At 36.4% G+C, this 19,077-nt stretch overlaps 1 protein-coding gene across 3 annotated transcripts in view; it reads left to right on the top strand.

Moving 5' to 3' along the window:
• The window catches only part of Sap47 (Synapse-associated protein 47kD), a 99,366-nt gene that overhangs the window by 57,355 nt on the left and 22,934 nt on the right, over nucleotides 1-19,077 (top strand). For all 3 annotated transcript variants that reach the window (XM_089105827.1, XM_089105826.1, XM_089105828.1), the window contains exons 6-7: nucleotides 1,006-1,143; nucleotides 13,079-13,218. In XM_089105827.1, coding sequence (XP_088961953.1) covers nucleotides 1,006-1,143; nucleotides 13,079-13,218 — 278 coding nt within the window. The remainder of the gene's footprint in view (nucleotides 1-1,005; nucleotides 1,144-13,078; nucleotides 13,219-19,077) is intronic.

Here is a 19,077-nt window from a genome sequence, read left to right as displayed (position 1 = left end):
AAGCACACGCAAAAATTTCTCAATTGCAATCCGTTTGCATTTGTGCTACTAAGCGAGATCCTTCCCGTGGCAACACTGTACAAACACACGCAAACATTTTTCAACTGCACTCCGTTTTTCATTTTTGCTACTAAGTCTGAATCTTTCCCGTTGCAACACTGCACAAAGCACACACAAAAATTTCCCAATTGCAATCCGTTTTTCAGTTTTGCTACTAAGCGAGGATCCTTCCGGTGGCAATACTGCACAAACACACGCAAAAGTTTCTTAAATGCACTCAGTTTTCATTTTTGCTACTAAGCGAGAATCGTTCCCGTGGCAATACTGTACAAACGCATACAAAAATTTCTCAATTACACTCCGTTTTTCATTTTTGCTACTAAGCGAGAATTTTTTTTTCTTTCTCATTTTTTTCAAACCACCGATTTCTTTTTGTTGGGGGGGGGGTCCAACGGGGTGCGTATTTTTCTCTGTTTTTCAAAATTTTGGACTTGGGCCAGCTAATAATGTCGGCACTCGCAACATTTTTTTTTTTTTTACCCACTTTAGTAACAATTACCATCTTCATGAACAAATAACTGAAAGGTATTTGACTCTGTAGTTCTGTGCTGGATTTTATGCTTGATTGAAGCTTGAAATTATTCCACAGCAAAACTGTTGCAACAAAAAGTTTATTTTTTCTCTCCTTTAAAATCATGGAAATGTAAGTTACTCCCTTTTTGACTTGAGGACGACAATATAATATAAAAATTAAGCCAGATATGCCTTGAACAAGAGGTGATGGATTTTTTTTTTTTTTTTTTTTTTTTTTTTTGTCCCACTTATATTTTACGTCCTATATCTTTGATGAACTTTATACACCTCTGCAAATGCGCCGATTAACTAAATACACACTAGAGGAGTCTTTGGAACACATTAACTTATTTTAAGGAAGTTCTACATATGCTCGTTGGTATGGGGTTCATATTTCTTATATTTTACGCTATCGTTTTTTTTTTCTTGTAGTCGCTTTTATCTGAATTTAACAAGGAGCAAGATAACTTCGTTAAGAGTAAGCAAAAGTCTACAGATGCGTCGCTTCCTCCTTGGGTAGGCTACCCAGATGAAGAGAACTTGAAAGAGCAGATACTTTCCTTATCAGCGGTAAGTCCTTCTTTTAGGTCAAGGTGAGATATATTCTATATATATATATATATATATATATATATATATATATATATATATATATATATATATATATATATATATATATATATATATATATATTTAAGGTAAATAATACGGCATTATACTATACAATCTCTATCGACGGTTCTAATCTTCGTTTCTTGGCCCTTTGGCCAGGAAGTGCAACAGAGGGTTGGGAGCCAGCCCTCTTATACTTTCGCAACACCTTTCCTGCTTATCTTCCCTATATTTCTCCAGGTACCCAATTGGTACTAGGTCGACTCTGGCTGAGCTTATAGACTCACGCCACTGACACTCGGCCAAAACCAAACAATTGAGTACGCTAGGATTCGAACCATCGTCCTCTCAGACAAAGGATCCAGAATCCAGCGCACCAATCCAATTGGCTGTATATCCCTAACATTATCAAGCAAATAAAGAGATTTGTCATAACCGCAATATGATTTAGATTAACTTTTCTCCAAAGACAATCATTAAGACAATCAAATGAATTATGATCTTGAATTTCAGTGTTGAACTTGTTCGACGCATGTCTATTCAATGTTTTTGGCATTGTATCTTTGTAGTGTTTTTTGACCATCTTACCCCCGACTTAACCCCTTTCCTTCTAACAAAACCCCCCTTCACTGTTCAGCGCGTTCTCCTGCCACTTCCTGCCGTTGCCTGCTGTTAAAGTAATATATTAACTATTTCAAGAAATTGCATTTAATGCAGAATTGAATCGGGTACCTTGCTCTTAAAAGTAGATATGGAGACCACTATGTTACAGAATTGTAAATCGATACTTCAAGTGTAATAAAAAGGATAATTAAATTTCTAGAATGCTCAAAGGCCCTCTTCCCCCCTATATCTCCATAACCCCTCTCCTGTTCACCCTCCTTTTGACCTTCTTTTGCTTGTAAAATACCTTGATAATATCACGAACCAAGTCATACAAAATATGAATAATTGAAAACTAATTTCTGAGCTCCCCTTTTCTTCCACATTGAAAAAACTTTTCGAATCCCTTCCTCTCTTTCTTCTGTCAGAGAGGGTCACACTTTAAAAAAAAAAAAACGTTAAAAACGTTAAACGTTACAAGAATGTTTAAAAAGCGAAGCGCGGAGTATTATTACTAATCACCAGCCCCCCTTTGTGCCGCCCTATGACGTTCTCACACCAGGGGAGAATTTATTTCAAGTTTTATTATAATTAGTCCCTTCATTTAACGATGCATGGTAAACTTCTATATAAACAATTAAAGTGTTTATAGAAAGACAAGAAGACGCCATCATTTCAATATGATCAAAGGACCGAAGTTATTTTCTTACTCTGGAAAGCTGAATATGACACCGCCATTGATGACACCATTAACATGACACCCATTGAAGTGTTTTATTTTATATGCAAGTCTAATATTGCGAAATTTTAATAGTCGAGGAACATATTATGCTTGTCTTGGATTTACTTTGAATATTCAAAAGTTCTAGTAAAACCCCATTTCTTCACTTCTTTCAGGTTTATCAGTTATATGAGACATTTTATGAATTAAATTCAATATCCTAATTTCGTTCTGAAATATTTTTAGAAACACTTCCAAGTTTTTAGCGTTTTTACTAACTTAATTTAGGTTATTAATTTAGTAATTAATTATTAATTAAATTAATTATTATTAATTTAGGCATGCTGGAAAAATTGAATATTTTATCGCTTATAAATGAATTAGTATTAAAATGATTAGAAAACCTACTCCATGGCCCCGTCTTTGTGGCGCAACAAACTTCAATCTCCGTGGCACTCTGGAACCATTGGATGTTTTATCGCTTATAAATGAATTAGTATTAAAATGATTAGAAAAACTACTCCGTGGCCCCGTCTCTGTGGCGCAACTAACTTCAATCTCCGTGGCACACTGGAACCATTGGATATTTTATCGCTTATAAATGAATTAGTATTAAACTGATTAGAAAACCTACTCCATGGCCCCATCTCTGTGGCGCAACTAACTTCAATCTTCGTGGCATGCTTGAAAAATTGAATATTTTTTCGCTTATAAATGAATCAGTATTAAACTGATTAGAAAACCTACTCCGTGGCCCCATCTCTGTGGCGCAACTAACTTCAATCTCCGTGGCACACTGGAACCATTGGATATTTTATCGCTTATAAATGAATAAGTATTAAACTGATTAGAAAATCTACTCCATGGCCCCATCTTTGTGGCGCAACTAACTTCAATCTCCATGGCACACTGGAACCATTGGATATTTTATCGCTTATAAATGAATTAGTATTAAAATGATTAGAAAACCTACTCCATGGCCCCATCTCTGTGGCGCAACTAACTTCAATCTCCGTGGCACACTGGAACCATTGGATGTTTTATCGCTTATAAATGAATTAGTATTAAACTGATTAGAAAACCTACTCCATGGCCCCATCTCTGTGGCGCAACCAACTTCAATCTCCGTGGCATGCTTGAAAAATTGAATATTTTGTCGCTTATAAATGAATCAGTATTAAACTGATTCATAAACCAACTTGTCATGATTACTAGCAGTCTCCCAAGCCTGCTCCAGTGCACAGTCTCAGATATTAATAAGAGAATCCGATTAGGATACGGTAAGATTTTTGCTAACAGAGGGGAATATAATAGACGTGTTTTGGTCAAGCTGTATTGAGTCTTCTTCTTATCATTCAATCCTTTTTTTCTCCTGGAATTTTTCTCCTTCTTTTTGGATAAACAATTGAAAAGAATCCAGATTAATTATTTTAGATTTTTCAAATTTTGTTGTTTTTTCCAGCTGGGGTGAAAACCGGTTAGAATTTTTTTTTTGTTTTTGCAATTAAACTTGAATTGTGGCACAAAAAGCTATCAAACACACATGTCTGTATTATCTCCGCATCATTGCTTAATTAATTTACTTCAGTTGGGTATATTCTTCTCTGTTTCTTCCAACTTTTGTTTTTTAATTTTATATATATTACTCTATAAGTGTTTTCTATTTGTATTTTTATGCGTTTTTTTTCTATGTGTTATTCCACGTATTATACTATTGTATTATGTGGGTGGAAAATGAATATTGATAATAACACTAATTAGTACTAACTGATGAATTCATGAAACGATAAATTTGGCAACTATGCAAAATTAGCTTACCGCAGAAAGACTTGTTTTTGAAATGCAATCAATCATTTCTTTAGGATTAATTAAAAAAAACTTTTTACACAAAATAAGTTTTTCAAAGAAAAGTAAAGAACTTTATTAAACCAAAAATGAGTAAAAATCAAATCAAATAAACTACCAAGCGTCAAAGTACCACAAATCAGCATCGATAAATAAATGAAGCCCAAAACAAACAGAAATTACAATAAATAACCGAGTCAAACTTAAAACGAGCAGAAATTAACATGAGTAAGGCCCAAAACGCCTATGCCTTCCCAGGGCCAGAACATAATTTGTACTTTACTGAAAAATATAAATGTTTTTACTTTTATAACTTTAATAAATCGAATAATATTAACATTTTGATTACTAAATATCAGTATATGACTTGTATATTAAACTGACAATGCACATTCATTTGTATCTTTTTCAGTGAAGCGCATATTGTGTTCTAGCCTTGAGAAGGTATAGGGGGTTTTGAGCCCAACTCATGTTAGTTTCTGCTCGTCTGTTAACATAATAACGTATTCAACAGCAGGGAACAAAATGGCTACCTCAAAATTCTTGTTGGGATATTTTAGGAGATATATTGGGCGTTGTAAGAGTGTTAGTTGCCCTCTAATCGCTTTCGACTGTTGAGAAGGGCTCTAGCCCTTTTAATTTACGATCGAATGAGCCTTTTTCCAAGTTTCTATGACAACTCCTTCGATACGAAGTTGCCTAGTCCAAAGGAAAAAAAAAAAGTAATGCATTGTGCCAGCATCGTTATTTAATTAGGCAGCGCGATTGCGCTGCCTATGATTCAGCAAGCTTTGAAATGAAGCTTCATTTTCCCCAAGAAATGAATTATAGACCTAAGAGTATTGACGTCTAATAGGCCAAAGGAGAATCATTGGCCCGCTTTGTCTATTTTACTTGTTAATTTAATATAACGCTTATGCCTATGGCATTGTTGGTATTGTTTAATTTGATATACCCTCATTTAAAAAAAACCCTGAAATTATAAGAAATTAACGATTAAAAAAAACAACCTGTTTTAAGAAAAAAAAACTGAAATTAACGATCTACTTTCTCTAATTAACATATGCAATTTTTGTAATTTGAAATATCTGTCCATCTAGCATAAAAATAAAATTCAGGCTTTTTTCTCGATATTGATTCAAACTGTAATAGATTTGACTATAATATTGACTGGATAGACTGGACAAACTGGATAGATTGAAAACTGTAATATTGATTTCTGTTTGATTGGAAATCCAGTTGTACAATTTCTTCATAAAACATTACTCCAAACAGGGGTGTAGCTCCATCTTTTTTATTGTGTGTGGGGGGGGCAAGAGGGGTCTATTTATGGAGAGTCAAGGGGCATGGGCTATATAATAGTTCTTTTCTCCAAATTGTTGGGGAAGGGTAACTGCATCCCCCCTCAAACTACGCTCCTGACTCCAACTACATTCTCTACAGATGTTTCGACTCATCGTGTGGTTAATAATAGCCTACTTATTTTAGTCATGTTTGATTGGAAATTTTGTTCTCCTTTTGCTTGAGAGGAAATATATAGAAAATTGTCTCCGCTTTCCAATTGTTGATGAAAGGATGAAAATCTCTTAAACAGGGAATAAAATATCAGTCTTAGATTTTGAATTGTGTTTCTCCAAAAATATTTACAATATTTCCTACCCAACTACAATTCCTAATTCTATTTGCATCCATTTATCAAACTATGGGTTAAAGATTTTGGACAATGTGTTATCTAAATGTTTGCATATAAATTTTGCAAAAAATTGCATGTACATTTTTAGCTTTTGCAGATTTAGGACAACACTGCGACAGTAGGCTCCCCTCCGAAGTCGGACATTCTCCTTTAAACAAAAGATTAGAGCTATTTCAAGTACTAATGATACAATTTCTTCATAAACACTTCCCAAACTATATTCTCCACAGATATATCGATGTCATGGTTTTATTAATAATAGCCCATTTATGTTTGTCTGTTTGATTGGAAACTTTGTTCTCTGACTGCTTTAGATGAAAAACATTGAAAATTGTCACCGCTTCCCAGTTATTGCTAAAACGATGAAAGTCTCCTTAAAAGAGAATAAAATATCTGTTAGATTTTTAAATGTAGGCTACTCGTCGAAAAATATGGGACAATTTGTTTTACCCAGCAATAATTTTGAACTCCGTTTACATTTCTCTATCTTACTGTAGAGTAATTTTTATGTATTATGTAAATTTTTACATATTAATTTTTCCACAAGTAATTATGTGTACATTTTTAGCTTTTGGGAATTTAGGATAGTGCTGCAGCAGTAGGCTCCTGTCCAAAGTCAAAGGTTATTCCCTCTTAAGGAAAAGTTTAGAGCTATTTCAAGCTTCTAGACTCCGTGGAAAATGATTGCATATATTCTGTCTCCAGCAAGGACAAATAAATGAGACAGCTAGCGGTCTTTGTAGACTTCCTCAATCGATAGATCAGGGCTGATAGCCCTAAATGTTGTATCTAAGTCAAAACTTGTTTTGCTATCCCGAGAATATATTTTGATTTTGGATTGCTCAAGTATATTGAATTCCTTGTAGTAAAAACTTCTATCTCCAGTCTCTTGGGCTTTCATAGTCAATTATTGAAGAATTGGTAAAAGTTGAGAAGACTGGCTTTTCGCTAACTCGGAAAGTTGTTGCCCTATGGAACTTCAAGTATTTAAAGAACTGCTGTATAAGACACTCCATCTTCACTTGGAATGGGCTCTTGAGGGAGGATGTCCCTAAGAACCCGTCCGCTGATTCCTTAATGGAGTATTGTCCCATTAAATATGTCGTTAAAAAAATGAAAATGTCCGCAGCTCAAACTAGGGTTTGGGCAGATGTTTTCAAGTTCCTATACCACATCTACCCTTGTAAATATTTGAAACTAGCCAACAACTCGGAAAGTTGAACTTTAAATTCTTAAAGAACTGTTTTGTAAGACACTCCATCTTCGCTTGGAATAGGCTCTTGAGGGAGGCTGTCCTTGAGAGCCCGTCAATTGATTCCTTAATGGGAGTTCAATTGACAATACTGTAGGAAAATAAACAGGGAAAACGGGACTTGTAGCATTTCAGGCCCAAGTTTTTAGGGGTCTTACTTGACTTACTGACTTAAGGCTCCTGCCGAGGGTTCGGCGTAGAGAACGATGATACTAGGCGCCTCCAGGTTGACCTATCGCTTGCCAGGATCGCAGCTTCTTCCACCGGGATGTGGGCTTGGGTGAGGAATTCATCGGCTTTGTCTTTCCACCTAGTGTGTGGGCGTCCTCTGGGTCGTTTCCGTCCGTGTAGGGGGGGGTCGAAGTCAAATGCGACCCGTTCTGGGGCGTCACGTGGCATGTGAAGGAGGTGACCGTACCACCGAACACTACGCTGGGCGAGCTGCGTTGAGAAAGGAGTATGAGCCGTACGTGATAGGAGAGTCTGGTTGCTAACGAGGTCAGTCCAGTGAAGTCTTTCGATTCTTCGGAGATGTTTCGTCTGATCGACATCGACGGCGCTGAGGATAGATTTGGCAGCTGGTCACGTCTCCGCTCCCTACAGCAAGACGGTGCTGATTGACGCATTGTAGATGCACATTTTGGTAAATCGGCTTATGTTTGGCTTTCGCCAGATGCTGCTAAGCCTCCCAACAAGTGCTGAAGCCTTGGCAATTCGAGATGTAAGCTCTTTTGTGATAAAGCCATCATTCGACAGAATAGATCCCCGGTAAGTGAAGTCTTCAACCACATCTACTCGGTTGCTTCTGATGTTGACTTCCTTTAGAGTAGAATGGGACGTGGAGGGGTCAGGGAGCATAATTTTGGATTTCTACAAGTTGATTTTCAGTCCAACTGTCAAGGGTTCTTCTGAGAGCACATGGAGAGCTTTGGTGATCCTATTGAGGGCGCTCATAACTAGCGCCATGTTGTTGGTAAAGTCAGCATCAGAGATTAAGCGGTCCTCAAACTGAAGACCGACTTGAAGGCGATTCATTATGCTGGCCATAACATGGTCTATGACACAGTTGAAAAGCTTGGGAGCGGCGGCACAACCTTGGCGGACGCCAGTCTTCACCGGGAATGTGGGACTGCGTCCTCTATTGACTTGCACGCAGCTTTCCGTATCGTCATACAGCTTTTCAAAGAGCGATCAATATTTCTTGGGTAGACCCGTAGCTCTTAGTATCTACGAAATTCAGAGGCGATCAAACGAATCGAAGGCAGACTTCAAGCCCACGAATGCAATGTATGTTTTTTGGTGGAGCTACTGCGTCTTCTCGATCAACTGGGGCATAGTTAAAATTTGATCAGTCATCAACCTGCCGGGCATGAATCCGGCTTGCTGGACTCTTCTATTTCAACGTAAAAAGGTGAAACCCCTCTCCGGGAGTGACATTGCGAAGAGTTTACCTGGAACGGAGAGAAGCGTGATCCCAAGATAGCTAGTGCAGATTTGACGGCTGCCCTTACGTTTTCAGAGCGGCAATGTGATGCTAGCACGCCAGTCATTCGGTATGCTTTCCGTCGTCCATACAGCTGAGAAGATTATCTGGAGCCACAGAATCATCGCTGCACCCCCGTACTTGAGGAGTTCTGCAGAAATACCACAGACGCCGGGGGCTCGATTATTGATTTAACCGTTTTACAGCATTTTGGATCTCAAAGGTGGTAAACGGTTGCGATACGAGGTAGGAAGTAGCCTCAGGTGTGGTCATTGCTGCTTCAATCAGATCAGGGTCGGGATGAGCAACTGCCTCGGCATTCAGAAGCGTTGAGAAGTGACTGCTCCAGGCATAGAGTTGGCCTGCATCGTCATCCGGCATGCTTCCGTCAGCAGAAAAAACACGGCTCACGGTGGAAGTCTTCCCTTCCGTCAGCTCGCGGAGGTGTTTGTAGAGGGAGCAGGTGTCTCCTTTTCTCGAGGTATGTTCAAGATCGCTGGCTTTCTTGTCGACAAAGGTCTTCCTATTACTGTGCAGTAGGCTATTGCGCCGGCCATTGAGTCTTCTGTTCTCTGGCATATTCTTTGCTAAACGGGCCTTCCGGCGCAGCTCGATTACAGACAGAGTTTCCTGGGATACCCAGGGTTTATTCTTGCGTCTGCTGCGGCCAATGGTACTGCCAGCAGAATCGAGTATATTATCTTTGAAAGACTTCCAGGCTACTTCAGGGTCGTCCAGAACTTGGAGGCAGCTCAACCGGTGAGAGATATCGAGAGCATACTTCTGTTGCATTTCGGACATAGCCAGACTACTCAGATCAAGCTTGGAAGGCAGTTTTTCTTGTCCTTTTGCTCTGAGGTGTAGCCTGAGTGTGGTAACTATCATCGTCTGGTCTGTTTTTCCAAACTTAGTAGACCTATAAGTAGAGCAGTTTGTTATTAACGTGCACCAATGACGCATGCTCATAACATAATCGATCATCTTATTTGTCTGGCCGTCATTACTATACCAAGTGTATTTGTGTATATCTCGTCTCTGAAAGAGTGTGTTTGAAATAACCAGATTATGCACAGTGCAGAGCTGGAGGAGTCTTTGTGCGTTGTCATTCAGTAAATCCGGAGTCACAGGGCCGAGAACACTTCTCCACGCCCCCTCTCTGTCATTTACCGTCGCGTTATGGTCTCCCAGAAGAGTGACGATGACGTGGGTTGGGACTCTAGACAGGGTCACTGAGAGCTCCGCATAGAACTGATCCTTCACTTCCGCAGGGCTAGGATTGGTGGGAGCATAGCATACAATAATTGTCCACTTTCCATGCTTGTGCTGGAGCTGAGCCATCAGTATTCTATCTGAAATTTGTTTATAGGAGAGAAGGCATCTCTTGGCTCTAGCGTTCAGCGTGAGGCCTACACCATTTGTCTTGCTTTTTGGGTCACCAGAACAGATCAGGTGATATCCTTCACCGATATCCTTGGACTCTCTTCCGACAAGGCGGGTTTCCGTAAGGCCAGCCACAGCTATATTGAAGCGTTTTAGCTCATAGGCAAGCATTGATTTAGCTCCAGGAAAGTTGAATGTGAGTACGTTCCATGTGGCGAATTATATTCCACCCTCGTCAATAAGACTCATTTAATGGTCCATAATCGGTCCAGGGACATTATGAGGGCGTGGACGGTAAAAGATGGGTATGTCATCCTAGGCTGTATCATCTTTTTCTGTTGCCGTAACATTTTTGGGTGGAGGGCTGCAGGCCCAACCGACTCTAGGTCTGGGATCTAATTAGAGCTAGGACTTGCCTAGATACTGAAAGTCCCTGGGGTGGGCTCCACCCACCTCATAAGATTGAGGCTGCCCATTAACATGGAGCGTTTAGTTAGGGAAAACCCCATATCCAGAGGCACGTGGTCAGCAGACATAGTCTGCCTCATTCCGGACGAACTCCATCCGCCTCCAATAGGGGTCTTTTAGGGGTCGTGATTCGTAAAACATGTCGTAAAAAAAGAAGAGGTCCACAGCTCAAACTAAGATTTGGACAGGTGTTTTCAAATTCCTATATGTACCTTTGCAACCATTTAAAGATTGTGTGAAAACAGGTGTCACAGAACCAAAACACAAAAAAAAAAACAAAGAAATTTTGCTGATTTAAGTAAAGAGTGAACTTGAAAATTAAAACGAACAAAAATTTTCTTCGAAACCTATGCAACATGTATCTATTATGTTTTAGAGGTAATTACTTGGCAAGAAAAAAAAAAAAAAAAAAAAAAAAAAAAAAACTATGTTTAAACCTACATTAAGTAAGGTGGCTCATTGTATATCCCTCTTGTATTGAATTTCGAAAAACTTGTGTTGTACTAGCGGCTCAAACCCCACTCATGTCACTTGTGAGAACAATGTAGAAATAGTGTATAGATGGAATCATTTACAAAAAAGTGAAAAAAAAACGGAAGTGAGCAGAAGAGCCAGGGTCTGACGAAAACTTTAAAAGTTGTAAGAAAAAAAAATGAAAAAAAAAACACCGCTTATATTTGTATGGGCATTCCTGAATTCGCTATACAAACTCATTAGGAGCTTAAAGAGAAGTGCTTTATCAGAAATAAACACTTGAGGGGGGGGGCTGTTTGCCAAGACGATAAAAAAAGGCATGGAAAAAATCGGTCCCCGTATGCAAGGTATCTGTTTTTTATTTAAATAATATCTCCTAGAGACAATATTTCTATGAAATTTTTAAGAGGTAGGGAAATCTTGGTGCACGATCCTCCTTCTGAACTAACTTCTATAAAAAAAAATTCTTACTTCATTACCATCCGAAGATTTCTATCTGTTGTATTTTCAGGGTGACTTTCTCTTTGACTATTACTTGGGATTAAGAAGCAACTGTTCTTGAGAATTAAGTAAAAACAATGCAAACCAATAAAATCATCAAAATTTGGATATAAGCCTGGGCATATCCAGGCATTGGGGGGGGGGCTGAAATGCTGCTATATCGGAAGAGACTCACAAACTCCAATAAATATAAATAGTGTTCAGTTCAGAGAAGGAATCATTGGCCCTTTACTCTGGGCTATCAAGACAAACCTATAAAGTGCACACGTAGATATGGGTAATAGCTTTCAAATCACCCTTTAATCATTCTTCAAAGATCTTTCAGTAAACAGCTAGCTCTGGAAAGGAAAAAATGGGAGATATGTTACTGCTACCCATGCAAGAGAGTAATTCTTCTTGTTTTTCCAAGATGGGGGGCCTAACTGCAATCTAAACCTGGGGGCCTAAACCTGCAATTGTCGACAATTGGTTGTCGACAATGGCTATTTTGATTTGATTTGACGGCATCTTTAAGGGGTTCAATGCTGTTTGTTAATTTTAAAAAAAAATTGTTTTCCCATTACTTTCTTAAATCTGTATAATAATTACTGTTTCTGAATTTTTCACTAGACAACTTCTTTAAAACGCGCTTTTAGGTCTCGAATTTTTCACTAGACAACTTCTTTAAAACCCGTTTTTAGGTCTCGAATTTTTCACTAGATAACTTCTTTAAAACGCGTTTTAAGGTCTCGGTTAGTATGGGACCGTGGATCAGTCTTAACCTAGCATCAGCATAATGTGCAAGGTTAATATCCTGAAGGGGGGAGGGGGGAGATATGGATTTTTAAAACATGTCCCTGGCCTTCAGCTTGGGCAGTAGATTCATTCATTGAAGTTCTTGTTCATGCAGCACAACGACTTTTTAAATTAGCGAAAAACGACTCTGTTCCATCACTTTTACTGAAGAATAAAGACAGAAAATAATTGATTTGAAAAAACTGAAATCTAAAAACGAAAAAAAATATATGCATATATATATATATATATATATATATATATATATATATATATATATATATATATATATATATATATATATATATATATATATATATATATATATATATATATATATATATATATATATATATATATGTATATAATTATATTATATACAATTATATTATAATTATATTGTTATATTATATTTATATATATGACGGGTATATTTATATATACCCGTCTGAATACTCCCTCTCCTCTTTGACCTGTACTGACCTGTATCTTCCTTTTTAGCGTAATTTACTCCGCTTGTTTTGTATAAAAGTACATACTGTTACTCCGCTTGTCATATATATATATATATATATATATATATATATATATATATATATATATATATATATATATATATATATATATATATATATATATATATATATATATATATATATATATATATATAGATTAATACGGAGAGTGTTTTAATTTTAGGACAGAAGGAACTTTGTTCGTAACCCTCCGACAGGTGTCCAATTTCAGTTTGATTATGAAACCTCTTTTCCAATTGCACAAGCTATATTGGCCGAAGATGAAAATCTGAGTAAAATGAGGTTCGAGCTTGTCCCAAAAGTGTAAGTAGAAATTTCTTCTTGTATAATATCTAACTTGCAGTGGGTTTTTTTTTTTTTTTTTTTTTTTTTTTTTTTTTTTTTTGAGGTGCTTGTAATTCTAATAACTAAAACTATTAACGATGTAGTAAAATTCTTCTCAGGTGTTTTTTTTTATATTTTATTATTTACTCGGTTTGTCGGCCTCCCTGAAAAAATATGACAGTAGAATATTGGGTTCGAAAGTCTCTGAGATGGCACAGGTTTCAAATGCGAAACACATAGCGTGACCAATAAACAGTTTACCTTACTTAAAACATTTTTGAATTCTAACCAATGGTCCGCATAGCGCAGGTACCGGTATCTCAATTCTCCGCCTTTGACCGAGAGGGCGCAATCATCCGACGCTTTATGTATTATTAACCCAAATTTCTTCAGGTACCCATTTGAAGCAAGGTCGACTCTGGCTGAGCTTATAGAGTCACACTGCTGACCCCTGTTCCAACCAAAATAATAAGCGACACCAGGAATCGAACTCCACCCTTACTGATAAGATCGCTATATATAGCTAGTTTCTTAGACATTTGGGCGGTTTTTCTAAGTTAAACGAGTAATATTGGTTAAGATTAATTAGAAAGACACTGTAGTTGTTTTTGTTGACGGTAATACCATTGCCACTGCTGTCAGAACAAAGCATGCAATTTGTATCATATGGGGCTATTTTGTTTGAGATTTTCAAACAAAACATTGTTTCAGATTGTTTTTGTTTGAGATTTTCAAACAAAGCAAAAGATTTTCAATCAGGTTTCTGATTTTCTTGCAAATTTTGCAGGCTTAGGCGTAATTCTCCGAAATTCATATTTCGAAATGTTTTTTCTCAGTAGACCTAGTAATCGGTATTTCCGAGCCCTAGATATTCTTCTTGATGAGAATATCTCCCTCCTACATCGTATTAGTGTAATTAAAATGAAGCCATCGATGAATCACGGAATTTTTAAGAAGCCATTTATATAATTTAGGTTCTATACTATTTGAAAGTCGACCTTTTTCTACCTTTCTGGTGCCGCTCTCTAAAGTGTATGACCAAGTGAGGAACCTTATCCAGATTTAAGAAGCCATTTATATAATTTAGGTTCTATACTATTTGAAAGCCGACCTTTTTCTACCTTTCTGGTGCCGCTCTCTAAAGTGTATGACCAAGTGAGGAACCTTATCCAGATTTAAGAAGCCATTTATATAATTTTATGTTCTATACTATTTGAAAGTCGACCTTTTTCTACCTTTCTGGTGCCGCTCTCTAAAGTGTATGACCAAGTGAGGAACCTTATCCAGATTTAAGAAGCCATTTATATAATTTAGGTTCTATACAATTTGAAAGCCGACCTTTTTCTACCTTTCTGGTGCCGCTCTCTAAAGTGTATGACCAAGTGAGGAACCTTATCCAGATTTAAGAAGCCATTTATATAATTTTATGTTCTATACTATTTGAAAGTCGACCTTTTTCTACCTTTCTGGTGCCGCTCTCTAAAGTGTATGACCAAGTGAGGAACCTTATCCAGATTTAAGAAGCCATTTATATAATTTAGGTTCTATACTATTTGAAAGTCGACCTTTTTCTACCTTATTTCATGTGTGTTTCCTTTTCTTCAATTGCACGGTGATGTTACTGCGGCCCTCGGAAGTAATTCATCTCTTGTCACTGATCATTCTAATTACCAACTTCTAGTAACATTCGAATTCCATTAACTCCATCAGTCAGATTCGACTTCAATCCTCTGATTGTTTCTCATGGTGCAAGTAATTAATACTCGCAGTAGTCAAAATCGCAAGTAATTATTTCTACTTTATATATATATATATATATATATATATATTGCGAATATATATATATATATATATATATATATATATATATATATATATATATATATATATATATATATATATATATATATATATATATATATATATATATATATATATATATATATATATATATATATATATATATATATATATATATATATATATATATATATATATATATATATATATATATATATATAATATATATATATATATATATATATATATATATAATATATATATATATATATATAATATATATATATATATATATATATATATATATATATATATATATATATATATATATATATATATATATATATATTGCGATTAAAATAATTACACCTCTTCCACGACTCGATTCCAGACATGAGTGCTACCATTTTCGTGCAATGGCTACAATTCCTTTTTCGGTGTTGTACGCGACTGCACCTCGGTCAATGTCAGAAACGAGTGGAATGCATTCCTGGTCCTAGAGCCTTGAAGTGGGGTATTTGCTGTTTGATGCTGAATGCTTTGTTTTATTGCTGGATTAATATATCTTAGCTTATCCATAGCGTTTTTGCTTAATGAGCTCTGGGCTGTTTCACATTTTTTTTTCAGGGGGCGTACTGGAAAAAAATCGAAAAAAAATAGGAAAACCCTTCTACAAGGCCGTAGCCAGGATTTTTTTCCGGGGGGAGGGGGTTAAAACGCAAATAATTGTCTATATTTATTTTTGTTACGTTTTTACGAGTGGACAAGTATTCCTAACTCCCCCCTGGATATGGCCTTGATCTTCTGTGCAAAGAACATGAGGCTCTCCTGTAGGAAAGCTGTAACCGTTTCTAATTCTAGACAAAGCTTAATATTTATATTTCAAAATATCGATACTTTTCAAAAATATTAATCCGTCTATACGAATTGAGGTTTCGCATTGATTATTGGTTAAAATACCAAGGACAGTTAAAATAAAATCGGATCGTTCGAAATGATTCAGTAGAAACTTACATGACCACATGTATCTTAAAAATCATCAAAAATCGAAAATTTTGTTTTGTATAGAAAAGACGGGTCATATGAAGTTATATAATCTTAATAATTGGTGGCGTCAAATAATTCATCAAGTAGTCTGGTACATTTACATTGACACTTTTGAGTTCACAAATGCGAATATTAGTCTCTAATGTTTCATGCGTCATCATAAGTATACAAAATGATATTAGACAAATAATGTAGAACGTTTCAATATTAATATTTCAATAATTTTTCATTTCAATATTTTTTCAGTGTGCACTAATTAATTTAACTGATCAAATAATTCATCAAGTAGTTTGGTACATTTACATTAAGACTTGAAGCTCAAAAATGCGAATATTAGTCTCTAACATTTCATGTGTCATCATACGTAAACAAAACGACATTAGACAAATAAAGTGGAGCGTTTTTTTTTGGAAAGTCCTTTTCAATACAAGTCACGATCGCATGGGGAATTTTATACGATAGTTCTCTGGAATCGCTTTGCTATTTAGGACGAGACAATAAAAAACCAGGAAATACGACAGAGTAACTTCGGGGAAAATTCCCCGCGTGATCGTGTATCTGAGCATACATAAATTGAGGATCTTGTATAGTAAACGGGTAAACAAATCAAGCTAGAAACTTTTAATTGATTGTGAAATTGTTTTGATTCCTCGTGAAAGAGGACAGACGCTTCAAGCCTAGATATTTCCTGTTGGTTTAAAGTAAAAACAATTTAGGAAAAATATGGAACAATATTGTTGATTTGGACCTTGTAGAAATTTGTCTAATATATCTCGCTAGAACTACATTATCATTTGACCCTTAAAGAAATGAACCATATTGAACAAGTTAATTCAAAGGGGTCATGTAACATTTACACCCTTCTCTTTTTTACTAAGGAAACAGAATCAATTAGTTCGAAGACTTTTGCTTTTTGTCCAAATAAATTATATGTTTTTTGTCTGGCTTGTATGTGCGCCAATTCTAGGTGAGGGGATTAATGGTCTCCGAGGTTTTGAAAAACACTTAATTGCTCATTAAAGAATGAGGGAACATTTTTGCCCCTACCTCCTCCCTCCTGTAATTTTTCTTGAATTGGTACCCCTTGTGATCGCTTGCACAAATAGTATAAAGTAAAACTTATTTTTCCTTCTTCATCAGTTCAGGTTGAAGAAAGCAAAAAAAAAACAAGGAAACAAGATTCTGAAAACACTGTCTAGCAGTCAAAACCTGAGAATCGTTTGCAAAAAATCTTATTGACCTAAGAAGCAATAAGAAAATAAAGCAATTACTGAAAACATTGTTTAACAATCTAAAGTTATAAATTATTTTAGGGTCTATTAGTTATGTTCTGAAACAGATAAACTAGTTAATAGTGGGGGACTAACAATTAATCTTCCCGTCAAATCTAGTTCTTTAGGCAATTGGTACCTCATTGGGTGTGGTATTTTGAGATAAGGTTGGCCCAAATTTTTCCCATTGTAGAAGGGCCTTCTTGGGTATTGTCTGTTTGTCCACCATTGTTTTCCCCCATCCTGATCACCCCACCCGCCAGTTTCAGGCCGACATGGGCAAGGCATTATTTATCCTAAGGAAAAGAGGGGGGAGTGTCCCACTGCTTGCCAACCATAAGTGGTAGGTGACACGGGATCCTCAGAACCAGTACTAGCAAGAGAACGTCTTTGTCCTGCTTCAGATTGCTCCTCAAAGGATTTCTCCTCGCGGCACGGTTGGTGCTTCATTTGTACGGGGGTATTGGCCACCCAGACATGATTTTGGGAGTCATTACTGACTTTGATCAATTCAATCTTGGCAGCCCATTCCACAAAATACACTGCCTCATGTCCAGACACTGAGTTGGACGACTGGTGGCTGGTTGGAGACTGAAATTAGCAGTAGTAGGCCCCTTTTCTGGATAGTAACAGACCTGTTACTTCCAGGGGCGCCACAAAAAGATCATTATCGCTACCCCCGAAAAGGGGCATAAGTTCAGGTCAAATTCATCATTTAGAGTTTGTTTGATATAGCACAGAATGGATGTCTGCTTAATTTGCGCCTTTTTAAATGCCTCAATTGATATTTGAGGCACCTTGTGACATTTTATAATCATTGCGCGCTTCGTTTTAGTAACCATTGTCCCGAGCGGAATGTTGGCCCTATTTACAAACGCTGAATGTCCGATTAGAATGAGTTCCCCACCACCATTTATTATATTTGTATAAATCGTAAACTTAACAGCGAAATTGCTTGATAAAGCTGTTAGACAGATGAGTCGAAATTCATGATTTCTAAGCGGCAATTTCTCTTTTAAAAAGCAAATTCAGAATAAAAGCACATAACAAGACGGGGCGCCAAAGAAAAAAACAAAAAAGTTTGGCCCTGTTTAATAAATTTTTATATTTCTTAACATTGGACGTGATCGTTTCTTACTAGGTTGCTAGCTACCGCTGCAACCCGGATAATTCTTTTGTAGTAGTACCAGGGAACCGAAGCTTAACTTGGTGGAAAGAAAAATAAACTCTTTCGCGAAGCAACTTTAATTTCATTTTGTTTTATTCGCTGTAGAACTAAAATCATTAGGGTATTGGACATGTGTGTTTGTGACGGTATTTATATGAAAAATGTTTTTCCAAAATTGATTAAGGCCCTAAACGAATCTTCCCAAAGTCGTAATATAAAGAAAGAAAAACGAGCAAAAATAGGGTTTTTATAGGCCAAATGAAAATACTGAAAAAACAAAGCGAATATTTCGAGAGGACAAACGCCTCTCTTCTTCAGCACAGAACGAAATAATGTAACCAAAGAAAGTACCGAAGAAAAAAACAACAAAAAACAAACGCGGAGAGTTAATGTTAAAAGAACCAAAATACCAAAGAAGAAACCATAAACTTAATAGATTAACAAAATTCAATACAAACTAAAAATTAAAAGAATTAAAAACCAAATACCTAACAACCATAAAAGCGAGTTATTTGCCAATATCCGCGATTTGCACAAAATCCAAAAAAATAT

The sequence above is a fragment of the Artemia sp. Qi Xiang Cuo genome, chromosome 20 (genome assembly GCF_049724085.1).
Source record: "Artemia sp. Qi Xiang Cuo chromosome 20, ASM4972408v1, whole genome shotgun sequence".
Lineage (NCBI taxonomy): Eukaryota > Metazoa > Arthropoda > Branchiopoda > Anostraca > Artemiidae > Artemia > Artemia sp. Qi Xiang Cuo.
The sequence above is the reverse complement of the archived record's forward strand: the minus strand, read 5'-3'. Positions and strand labels throughout refer to the sequence as shown.